A 13,024-nucleotide genomic window follows, 5' to 3' on the forward strand; every position below is an offset into this window, starting at 1 on the left:
TATTTCCATGTTTGATTTAAGGTACTAAATTCATTAATGATATATGATCATTTAAAGGTGAGCACAGTTGAAGGTTTATATTTCTAAGTTTAAATAATTCATAATCTGAAGGTATTCAATTCATGATTGTATCTGCTTGATTGGTTCTACTTGATTGAGGGTACATATTTCTTATTTGAAGGTGATGTCATGAAGGTGACATGACTAATTGACCGAAACAGTGTTGTTAGTTAAAAATCACAAGTGACAGAGTTTGGATAGGACAGTTTATTTCATTTGTTTGATAAAAACAGTTGTCATGTTAATCTATTCCTTCTCCCTAAACCTGATTCCATAAAACAAATTCCCATTCCCTAACTCATTTTCCGAACTAAAATATCTATAAAACACATGTGGTATTGTCTGCCTCTGTTATTTTAAAATACAAGTTCATTGCACACAAGTTCATTGTTGGGGTGATTTATCTAAAAACATCAGGAATCCCATAAAGAACTCGTAGCCATCCTATTTTTTTAGGATAGTAAGGGTTACAATGGTATCAGTGTTCTTGACTGGCCAGCAAACTCGCCTGAGCTTAACCCCATAGAAAACCTACGGGGTATTGTGAAGAGAAAGATGGGATATGCCAGACCCAGCAATGCAGAAGAGCTGAAGATAGATAGATAGATAGATAGATAGATAGATAGATAGATACTTTATTAATCCCGAAGGAAATTGTGTAGTCTGTTGCTCACATTTATAAATCCAGAAATAGAAATAAAGTTAAAAAGTACAGTTAAAAAGACAAATAGCAACAGCCATAATAAATAAATAAATCCAACATTAAAAAGTCAAGTGGTACTCCATAAGGTGCTATGAAGTAAAAGTTAAAGTTACGCACTAAAAAGCAAAGTTCAGGACCAGCATCAGACTCTGTTGCTCCTCCCTGAAGTGGCTGCCTTATACATCCTGATGGCACGAGGGACAAAAGAGTTTTTAAGTCTTTCGGTGGAGCAGCACAATGGAAAGTACCTGGAGCTAAAACAGAGCTCCTTTGCCCTGAGACCACAGGATTTAGGGGGTGGCTCTGATTGGACACTGAAGGCCACTACCAGAGCAGCCTGGGCTCTCATAACACCTGAGCAGTGGCACACACTGATGGACTCCAGGCCACGTCGCATTGCTGCAGTCATTCAGGCAAAAGGAGCCCCAGCCCAGTACTGAGTGCTGTACATGTACATACTTTTCATGTTTACACTTTTCAGTTGGCCAGCATTTCTAAAACTCCCTTTTATTGTATAGTCTTAAGTATTATTTTAATTTTCTGAGATAGTGGATTTGGGTTTTCTATTAGTTTTCAGTTCTAATCATGAAAATTAAAATAAGCACGTGACATACATCAGCCTGTGTGGAATGAATGCAGACATTAGACAAGGTTCACTTTTTGAGTGGTATTACTGAAATAAATAAACTTTTCCATGACATTCTGATTTTTTGACGAGCACCTGTACATTTCATATATAAACAGAGAAAACATAGGCTACAAGAGGAACAATCATCAGTGACAACGTAGTACGACAATGAAATTACATTGAAATGAGAGAAAGGAGCCGGTTCCACATGGAACAGGGTATACTAAACCTTAAGCACCCACTGGGTCCGGGTTTCCTCAATCAGTCAATGGATCAGCTGTTTTGATTGATGCCCAGTTAGAACTGATTGCACCTGCTGAATTCAGGTTGTCTCATTAGATCAATGGATCAGCTGATTGATGTTCTATCTGCGAACCCTCAATCACAGCTCTAGTCCACCTAATGGCGTGTTTCCACCGGCCCCACTCTATCCTACTCGGCTTGGTTGTGTCTCCACCAGCCTGCTTCATCTCAGTTTTCGGTGGGCGGGGAAACGAGAAGGCAGGAAAAATGGCAGTGCTTTGGGTTTCGGGTTTCAGTTCAGCCATGGCTGGTCATTGATTGGTCAGTGATTTTGACCAATCAGCGACCAGTATGTGTTTAACATCACATTTCCAGCCTGACTCAGCCTGACTCGGCCCTGCTGTTGACCGTAGAGTAGGGCCGGTGGAATCACGCCATAAGAGACAGCCGCCTCGTCCAGGGTTTAGTGTTCTGACTTTTTAGTCTCCCACAGTGGAGAGAAAGAGAGAGAGGGCGAGAGATCATTTTATTTCTATTGAAGTGGACACAGGTTCACAGATTTGTACAATCAGTCCATGACTCATTTTCCCAACATCACTTTACAGAACAGTGACATAATAGTTCCTGAGATACAGGCAGACAGAGAGAGAGAGAGAGAGAGAGAGAGCTAGCAAGCTCCCGGCTTACAAAGAAAGCCTGAACCAGCACTAACTGTAAGCCCTAACTGTAAGCTTTATTAAATAGGAAGGCATTTTATAGTCCTATTATTTCCATCATCATTTATGCAATTTTATTATATTTTATTTCATACTTTTATCTTATTTTACTATTTTACTTTATAATCTTAAATTATTAATTTATATTCACTTTGTATGACATCCTCTCAAGTTTTTAGCTGTTTAATTCCAGTGTTTCCTGAGGGGGGTCCTCCACACCGGGAGTTGGTTCTGGTCCCCTGCTGGGGTTACTGTGCTCGGGTCCTCTGGTCCCGGCTGGCCCGGGGGGTCTCCACACCTTGGTGTGCGGGTTCCCTTGGTCTGACTGACGGAGTCGGGAGTCGGGCGCTGGAGCCCCAGTATTAAAGGGGCATAAAATAGATCCTGCATCATATTTGTGTTCTGACCAACACCCCGAAGCAGATTGCATTATGTGGACTGATAGTGATTAACCACAAATCTCAGTGGACTGAAGATCTACAATTTCTAGTTGAAGGAAACAGAATCTATGATTGATGGAGATCTTTTGAGCAAGTGTAGTTATTCATTTGTATTTGTGTTTTTGAAGAATGCTAATTTTTTTTCAAGACAAATTATTTTATGGACATTAAAAATGTATTATTCAGTTCTTATTCAGTTCTCCAGACTGCAGTGCTCCACAGTGGGAACCATGTCCAAACTATCGAGAGGCATGGTCCTGAGGTCAGACTTTCTTGAAAAAGATAAAATGTTTGTTTCAGATTTTTCTTTTTCTACTGCAAATAAATTATATTGACTTTTTCTAAACTGTTGGTCAACTTATGACATTTTGCATATTGATGCTAAATATTCTTCAAGTGCTGGTATGAATACAAGTGGTCTGAGTGTACTAAGTTGTACGGCTCTAAGAATTCACTCTGATATTCTCTCTTGGCAAGTTTATGTAGAAAACATGTGGAAAGCCTGTTTACAGAAATTCTGGTTGCCTCTTACGTTGTGATGGTGTCGATTTCAGCAGGACACCAGCCTTTAATCTCACACATCTTCACGGTGGAATTGAAAGGAATGCACCTCCCTGTAGGAATTCCTAAGTTAAACATAAAGGAGATATTACTGTGAAGCAAAAGGACATGGGGTAAATATGACAAATCTGCGGCAAATTTCAAAATAAAAACCAACATGAGAAGAGAATATAAGTCAGAGGAAAGGTCTCACCGTAACTTCCCGGCTTATTGAGGTGCCTCATGCAGTCACTGTTCCGAGAGCAGGCATACTTGTTCTCACTCTGGGGACACACACACACACACACACACACACACACACACACACACACACACACACACACACACACACCTTCATTGCTTTATCATTGCATTGAAATTTTCAGTCCCTTCTTTCAGGGACTGATTTTTTACCAGTGCCTCAATTGGGAATGAACACTAAATTAAAAAAAAAATGCCTTTTGAGGTTTTCGGATAATCTTTCAAAATAAAGTGTCACGTAGACCAACTTAATACAATTTCTACATCAAATGCAGTTTAAAAGTTGAAAAAAATACATCCCGAATTCTGATTAATTGTCACAAAGAAAATGATCTATTGACAGCCCTACACTATTTAATCACGAGTAATGCAATCAACTATGACAGATGCATGAAACACTATCACTATCACATTTGTATGATCACGCTGATCTTTAATCACTCTTCACATTCTACCTGTGGACTCAGTTACCTTGTCTTCCTGTGGAGGGTTAGACTAATGATGATCTGTAGCGGACCTCTCTTGATGCTCCGTTTTTTTTTGTTTGTTTTTTTTCCTTCCCTTGTCCTGTTCGGCAGCTGGGGCGTGCAATATTGTATGATTGTAGCCTTTTACTATCTGAACAGATTTTAATGTTAGCAGCAGGACGAGACTGAATCTCCTCCTGCTGCTGCCTTTATTTAAAACTGGCATCTGGCATGGCTGAGGACAGGACTGGGACGGAAACGCTCAGAGAGCGAGAGACAAAAAGAGAGAGAGATAAAGAGAGTGTAACAATTCACCTGTTATTTCCAAGGCGATCTTGCCACTACGCATAAAGAGGTTACGGGCGGAAGACACCAATCAGCAGGGGTGATTAACAGGCAGTCAAAAACCTTAAGATTGGAAGACATTACTCCCATTCTAAAATCTCTTCACTGGCTTCCTGTCGAGTTTAGAGTTAGATTTAAAATCCTTCTCCTCACTTACAAAATCCTAAATGGGATGGCTCCGACCTATCTCCAAGATGCTTTAATACCTTATCAACCAATCAGAGCACTTCGCTCTCAAAATGCAGGGTTACTGGTGACTCCTGGAGTCTCTAAATGGACACTAGGTGGAAGAGCCTTTAGCTATCAGGCACCGTTTTTATGGAACCAGCTTCCAAGTGGTGTCAAAGAGGCAGACACAGTCTCCACATTTAAGGTGAGGCTCAAGACGTTTCTCTTCGATGCAGCCTATGATCAGGTCAGATAGGGACTCTAAACTAAACTTAACTTAACTATACTAACTAAATACTAGTTTAAGTACTAAACTATTCACAAAGCTGCCCGAGGAGCTAGAATGCTGTGGGAAGTACGGTGCACTGAGCTCTATCCTCTAATGTCTGAATGTTATTCCCTTTAGTCCGTTCATTGCTTTTCACCTGCTGTCCCCCCCTTCGAGGGGGAGTCTTCTCCAGTTTCAGTTGCTGACTCCACTATCACGAGGGCCTACGAACAAGCTCCGTCCGGACCGGGAGGACACTCCTGTTGGTGCTGTGCCCGCGGACTGGCTTCGGTTCTACTTCTGGGATTGGTGCTTCTTGTGCTGGACCGTCCAACGGACTGTCCTCAACATAGTCCTAAGCTTTACTTCTTGTTGTCTCATGTTAGCTGTTGCTGTCCGTCCCTGGGAGTGGGATCCCTCCATACTGTGGGTCTCCCACTGGGTTTTTGGAGTTTTTTCTTGCCGGATGTGAGGGTCTAAGGCGGTGGTTGCTTCGTTTTGTCTCCTTACTGTGAATTTGACATATTAACATTATGCTTATTCACTGTTTTTATTTTTACCAACCAATGTAACATCTTGAAACCCTCTGAGGCAGCTGTTGTGATACTGGGCTATACAAAAATACATTGATCGATTGATTGATTGATTGATTGATCAAAGCAGATTTTATTTTAACAAAAACCCCTCCCAAAGGAAAACAAGCAACCCGCCGCTTGGGCGCTCCTCCTTATAAATTAAACAGAAAATGCCGCACAACGCGGGAAGTCCAGAAATAAACACATAGGGCTCACAAAGTCCTATCTTTTATTGGCCAAAGTTTCCCAAAGTTCAAGGCTCACGTCCCTGCGGGGACCGACTGAGTGGCCGGCAGCTGTTAATTACTCACGCCGGTACAATCCTCAGTCCGCTGGTCCCCGTAGCTCCTCCTCACCAGCCCAGTAGCTCTGTGGTGAAAAGACAGTTTAATCCAGTAGATCCCACAAAAGAACATTAAGTTATATTCCACACTGGTGCAGATCCAACCTGGCAAATGCTCCATGGCCTCGCTCCTCCGGCAGGTGAGTTCCAGGACGGCGTGTGACGTCACTCCCCTCCCAAACAGGTGCGCTGCTTCACCTTAAATAGTCTCCCTGCCCCGGTACAAATGTCCTGATAACTACGTCCTTGTCACGGTTTCCAAACACAAAACTGTGCACCAGATTAAATAGCCACAGTGACCCAAGTTTTGCACATTAGAATGACGGCACAGGAACACATTTTATCACTCCTGCTGGGTGGAACATGTCGGGACCTCCATGGTCGTTACATTCCACCCCCACCTCAAGCCAGCGGCTTATCTGGTCTGAAGTAGGGCTTCACGTCAACCACACTGTGTCCCCCTTTCCTTTAGCCGTCACCCTGCGTACTTGGTAATTCACTGGCCTAACCTTTTCTCAACCATTGCAGGCCCTGTCCATCGTGGCGCAAAATTGGCTGAGAACTTTACGGATGATTTCAACAGTGGGAGCGACCCGACCCGGCCCAGACTACCGACCGCAAAGTGTACATCCCTGCGTTGTGCACTGGAGCATCTGGCTTGCCTAGCTTTAGCTGCGCCCACGTTTCTCCTGACCTCCTCCTGCAGCTGTGTGTGTGTGTGCAGGGGTTGGTGTGTGGTTGTGTGTGGTGCTGGTGCCCTCCCCACAAGTCTCTCCAGAGGCCCCTTCAGCTCCCTTCCTAGAGCCAGCATGGCTGGAGTTGCACCCGTGGACTCATGCACCACCGTACTGAGGGCCAACCGGAGCTCCGGCAGCCTTTTGTCCCAGTCCTGGTGGCGGTCCCTGACAAAGGAGGCCATCATAGTCTTCAGGGTGTGGTCGACCCCCCCTGTCATGTTGGTCTGGGGGTGGTAGGCTGTTGCGAGTTTCTGGGTCACCCTCCAGGACTCACACAGCCGTGCCATATGGTGACTCTTTAACTGGGGACCACGATCCGTCACCAGGCACCTGGGGACTCCCCAGTGGGTGAAGATCTCATTCTTGAGTATCTTACAGACCTTGAGCGTCTTTGCATCCTTCAAAGCGAATAACTCCACCCACCGGCTGTAATGGTCCACCACGACCAATAGGATGGAGTGCCGGTCCTTGCTGGGAGGAAACGGGCCCATGAAGTCCACTCCACTCACCTCCCCAGGGGTTGTGACGTCGAGTGGGGTCCCCAGGCTGTCCACTGCCTGCTGCAGCCCCTCTGTTGTGTGGCCCTCCATGCTTTAGGAACACCCCTGGAAAGTGCGAATCAGGCACCAGCCCGTGTATATGTTTATTTGTTAAACAACGGAGTGAGATGTGCTTGCACTTGCGCGCAAAGGTGCACGTGTGGTGCACGCGCGCACGTGAAAGAGCTGTGCGTAGAGACGCGCGTAAAGCGTGCGTAAAAGGAAAAAAAAAGCACCCCTTAACAGAAAACGCTGTATACAGAGCTGCATACTGGAATCTGGCATATAAGGTGTGTGTCTAAATATGCCCTGAGTACCATCTAAGCCCCGTATAAACTCTGTAGATTTGCTGATTGATGTAATTAAATTTGCGCGATTCCGGGCCACCACTCTGTAACAGGCCGGTGAATTACCCAGTACGCGGGGTGACGGCTAAAGGAAAGGGGGACACAGTTAGTGTGGTCGATGTGAAGGCCTACTTCAGACCAGATAAGCCGCTGGCTTGGTGGGGGAATGTAACGACCAGAGGTCCCTACATGTTCCACCCAGCAGGGATGATAAGATGTGTTCCTGTGCCGTCATTCTAATGTGCAAAACTTGGGTCACTGTGGCTATTTAATCTGGGGCATGGTTTTGTGTTTGGAAACTGTGACAAGGATGTAATTGTCAGGACATTTGTACCGGGGCAGGGACACTATTTAAGGTGAAGCAGCGCACCTGCGGCAGGAGGGGAGTGACGTCACATGCCATCCTGGAGGGAACTCACCTGCCGGAGGAGCGAGGCCGTGGAGCATTTGCCAGGTTGGATCTGCACCAGTGTGGAATATAACTTGGTGTTCTTTTGTGGGATCTACTGGATTAAACTGTCTTTTCACCACAGAGCTACTGGGCTGGTGAGGAGGAGCTACGGGGACCAGCGGACTGAGGATTGTACCGGCGTGAGTAATTAACAGCTGCCGGCCACTCAGTCGGTCCCCGCAGGGACGTGAGCCTCGAACTTTGGGAAACTTTGGCCAATAAAAGATAGGACTTTGTGGAGACTTTGAGTTTGTTGTGGATATCCCGCGTTGTGCAGCATTTTGTGTTTGATATATAACGAGGAGCACTTGAGCAACGAGTTGCGTCTTTTCTGTTTGGGAGGGGTTTTCTAGAATAAATACTGCTTTATGTTACCAATTTTAAGTTTCTCTTCTGCTTGTTAATCACCCTTGCTGGTTGGTGTTTTCTGCCCGTGACCTCTTTATGCGTAGTGGCGAGATCGCCTTGGAAATAATAGGTAAATTGTTACAAGAGGGAAAACGGGGGGGAGGGGCACAACCTATGTACACATTCACAATGCAAAACAGTGTTGTCGACGCACCACACGCAATCAAGAATAATCCCAAACCCCAATCTAGACAACACCAAAACAGAGCCGACAACCAACACAAAAACTGTCAGAACCATACATATACATATATATATATATATATACTGTATGTATATATATATATATATATATATATATATATATATATATATATATATGTATATATATATATATATGTATGTATATAAACATACAATTTTTTTTTCCCCTTCCCCCTGACGAACCATATTAGCCATATTAGTGAACAGACCAGGCCACAAAAATAAAAGGAGGTACAGGGAAGGAAGGAAATGCAAGGACACCGCAAACCCTTTTTTTTTTTTTTTTTTTTTTTTTTAGAATATAGCTAGTAGTAACTAGTAGTAACTAGTAGTAAACTCGGGGCGTGCATCAAGAGAGGTCTGCTACAGATCACCATTAGTCTAACCACCACAAGAAGACAAGGTAACCCAGTATGTGAAGAGTGATTAAAGATCAGCGTGATCCTGCAAATATGATGGTGACAGTGATGGTGATAGTGATCATGCATATATGACCTCTGACCCCTGAGAAAGCCAGAAGCAGGCCAGAGAGGTCCTCAGAGCCCAGACAGCCGGCGGTCATCACAGAGCCCGGATCCAAGCCGCCCCCCCAGGCAGACGCCCCCGCTCCGGTCCAGAAACGGGGCAGAGGGATACCCACCCCAAGCAAGCAGCCCCCCCAGCGCTCCGGCCACGCACCCCGAGATCCAGGGCATCCCACCTCACCCCACACTTGACCTGTCGTCCTGGCTCCTCCTCACCGTAGCATCTTGTAACGTAACGTGGGTGAGGTGCTGGAGCTTGGTATCCATTCTTGTTGCACCTCATCAATCTCCAACTGTGACAGCAAGTTCCTCGAGCACTGACTGAGTAGCTGGTTCTTAGTCAGCTTAGATGTTGGGTTTCGAAGTAACCATTGTTCCCACATTCTCTGCATGTATCCCCTTTCGCTGGGATTACTGCTGTAGTAGCATTCCATTAACGCTCTGTTCTCCAACCTGCTCCACGAGTGTCTTGTTCCAGTAGCCAATTTCTCATCATTTATGTCCTGGTTCTACAACAACGGACAAGGAGCTTTTGACCCGGTTTATGGTTTCGCTCATGCTGAGGTGTGGACATACATGTGTTAAGGGCCTTGTCCAAGGGCCCAACTGGATTACCATACGCCCTGATTTTCTATTGTGCTAGCGCATCAACTGATTGTCGATTCTGGGTAGGTATGTTCGATACCACTTTTTTCAGACTGATTCCAAGTACGAGTATTTCATCTTCAGTACTCACCGATACCGATACTCATACTGATACTTTTGATATATAAAATTTAAAATAATGCAATGACAGATCATTTTTGAAAAATATTATTTCTAAAACAAGGCAGCACAGCCACTATGTTTAAAGGGGACGTTGATCGGCTGGTTTTGCTCGTTGGTATTTAATTTCTAGCCCCCCCTAGAGGGCCTATACAGGATAACCGGCACTGAAAGCTTCTTAGATCTGTGTCTTTTACTGCGCCGCTTCCTTGCTTTTCCTCCCTCCTCCGAAAACGCTCTGTTCAGTTGACTCCATCCCAGTCTCATCCATGTGCGCATTCCACTCACTGTGATTGGTCAAACCCACTTTGCCGATTCTTCAGAAATCAAGCCTTAACTTTTGAATATATCGTGCCTCTTTTGTGTAATCACTTCCATTTAATTTCGCGTTGCGTTCCTTGGCAGTGTGGTGCATTCAAAGACAGTTGGTGACAACTGCTGGCTCTCCTCTGTGACTCAGACATGTAAACAGCTGATTGTAAAAATATTTATTTGCTTCTTATTTATGGGACGATTATATTTTCACTAACCTGCTGCAGTGACGCTGCTCTGATAATAAACATGCTACGTCTTGCTGTAACATACGATGTGCTATTATGCTAGGATAACTCCGATGCACCATAGACATGCTGCACTATGTTTTCGTTTCAACTTGTAGTGATCCCACACTTTGCGCCCCAAAACGCTTACTAGTAATATTATTATGGTACAAGACATTCACCCGCTTGCCCCGTGTGGCAGATAACCCCCGCTACTTATTCGCCAAACAGAAAATTCATCTGTCGTTGGCGGCTATTAATTTTTCAGGGCTTGCGGGCAAAGACATGAACCGCATTACTTGACACTTTGACGTTGTTTCACATTGGTATCAGACAATTTAATAGTGTTTACAGGTTTAAAAAAGGGGTCCACTGATCAACGTCCCCTTGAAGTCCAACATAATAGTCTGAAAAATGAAACAATTCTTTGAGTTTTACACTTTTTTAAATGAAATTAAATGTAAGAGAAAACAATTCTCTGAGTTTTAAGTTTTTTTAATGAAATGAAGTAGAAGATGTAAGAAAACAACTCTAAATTATACACTTTTCAAAATGAACTTATTTTAATGTTCTAGAAATGAACTAAAGTGCAAGATAAAACAGTTTTCTCTGAGTTTTACACTTTACATGAACTAAAGTTTTTAAATGTACTCATTTTAATGACAACCCCTGAGTTTAAAGAGTTGCTGGTGTTCTTTGTGCTGCTCTCGGATCTCTGCTCTTCAGTTTCTCGGTCTTCTGCAGAGTTTGCCGTCGAGTTGACTGCAGGAGTTTTTTTTTTTTTTTTTTTCCAGCACAACAGCGTCAGACTCTCATCCACAGACTTCACCCAGAGGTGTTTCAGCAAATTACTAGTGGTAAATGAACAAGTTCGCGTACCTCCTTTAGCAATTTTAGCATAGCAGAGTTAGCATTCTGCAAAGCTCGGCTCGTTTTCGCTTTTATAAAAGAATTTACACCGCAGCGAAGTTTTGGTGAGACGAACAGCCGTTCTGGATTCATCCTGTTGTCTCTGCTCTGGACGAGACTCATGGAGAAGTCAGCCTGCTGCAGTGTAGCGCCCCCTCCCAGAGAGAAGGGCTTCTTCCTCTCTCCTGTTTAATGGCAGCTTGCATCCCATTCGGTTGCACTACCGCCATCTGCTGGTGAGGAGGGCTTACTACGCCTGGGATTTTCTTGCCTTGAATATCGGCGGCTGGTATCGGTAGCCTTCACAAGTACTAGATACTTTGAAACAAGGCCAGTATCTGCCCAATACCGATACCTGGTATCGGTACTCGCACATCCTTAATTGTGGGTATTTGTGTGCATGGGGGCTGACTGTTTTGAATGCATGTTGTATTGTACACGCACTGATGCTCTGCACAAATAAAGTTACTAACAGATAAATAAAGTTCTTTGAATTGGACTGAGCATATATGTTTGTGAGTGTTATTTTTCGTTTTTAAAAAATTGGAACGTTCTTCAGAATGATTTGAATCTTGTCATAAGAGCTACATTGATGGACGGACAGTGGGGGAAGATCACACAATTAGAAATGAATAAGTAAAGAATCCCTTGAGAAAATCCTCAAGACAATACCATTAGAAAAGCAAGATAGGTAAATACGTACAACATGGCGGCAGGGAGGAGGGAGGGTGAGGGGAAGATCTTGGGGCATTGTGATACCCTGGATCTCGGGGTACGCGGCTGGAACCCTGGGGGTATGCTAGCCTGGGGCAACCAGCTGCTCGTGCATGGCGGTTCTCCTGGGTATGGTTATAACCCTCTGCCAGAGTGTGGGGGGTCAGCTCTTAGGTTGTTGGGATGCCCTGGGTGTCCGGTGCCTAATGGGCCCGGTGTCTGCTGGTCTTGGCTCCCTGGGGTCCTATAACTGCCAGGGGTCCCGGCCAGGGTCTTCCTCTGCCCCCCTTCTGGACCAGTCTGTGGACGTCTTTCTTGGTTGGGGGGGTCTGGGATCTGGGATGGGCGTCAGCTGTCTGGGCCCTGAGGGCCTCTCTGGCCTGCTTCTGCTCTTCTCAGAGGTCAGAGGTCATGGTCAGACTGATCTTTAATGCCTCTTCATATTCTGCTTGTGGACTCAGTCCCCTTGTTGTCTTGTGGGCTGTTAGACTAGTGACTATCTGGATAAGGTCTCTTCTGATGCTCTTGTGTAATTTGATACCTGGATCCTCAACTTCACATCCGAGATCACTACCAGCTGTGTTCTGCAACAGAAGTCCATAAGATGCTGTCTGCCATGTCTTTCTGCAGCTGCAGCAGCCGCTCGTCTGGAGTGTTGATACTAAATGAAAGGCCGCCGAATCTTTGCTGTCTTCCTTCTCTCCATTTTTTTCATTGTTGTTGTTGTCCGTTCATTTGTGTTTCCATCTCTCTTCGTCTCTCTTCCTGTCTTTCTGCCCCCTGTCAGCTCCAGCAATATCATGTATCAGTACTCAAAATAAATAAAATAAAGTAAGACCCCATGTTAACAAGAGGAGCTTTATGCCGATAAGCTCCTCTTGGAAGAACAAATCTGTCCGGAACATAACAGCAGCCAGAACCTCCGTTCTGCTGTTTCCACGCTGGACAGGACAGGTGTAAAAAAAAAAAAAAAAAAAAAAAAGAAAGAAAACTAAGATATGAAAGTTAAGGGGAGGGACTTTCCAAAAAGGACTTTCATGGACACAATGATTACTGGATAAATGGAGGATGGTCCAAAAAATTACAAGGTGATGATAAGCATGGCAAAATCAGTCTTGAACTGGTTCTCT

At 44.6% G+C, this 13,024-nt stretch overlaps 1 protein-coding gene across 1 annotated transcript in view; it reads right to left on the minus strand.

Annotated features, from left to right (window-relative positions):
* The window catches only part of p2rx4a (purinergic receptor P2X, ligand-gated ion channel, 4a), a 55,838-nt gene that overhangs the window by 17,128 nt on the left and 25,686 nt on the right, over window positions 1-13,024 (minus strand). The window contains exons 4-5 of the mRNA XM_030095199.1: window positions 3,545-3,614; window positions 3,323-3,416 (exon numbers count right to left, since the gene is read on the minus strand). Of these exons, the coding sequence (XP_029951059.1) occupies window positions 3,323-3,416; window positions 3,545-3,614 (164 nt within the window). The remainder of the gene's footprint in view (window positions 1-3,322; window positions 3,417-3,544; window positions 3,615-13,024) is intronic.

The sequence above is a fragment of the Salarias fasciatus genome, chromosome 6 (genome assembly GCF_902148845.1).
Source record: "Salarias fasciatus chromosome 6, fSalaFa1.1, whole genome shotgun sequence".
NCBI classification, from domain to species: domain Eukaryota; kingdom Metazoa; phylum Chordata; class Actinopteri; order Blenniiformes; family Blenniidae; genus Salarias; species Salarias fasciatus.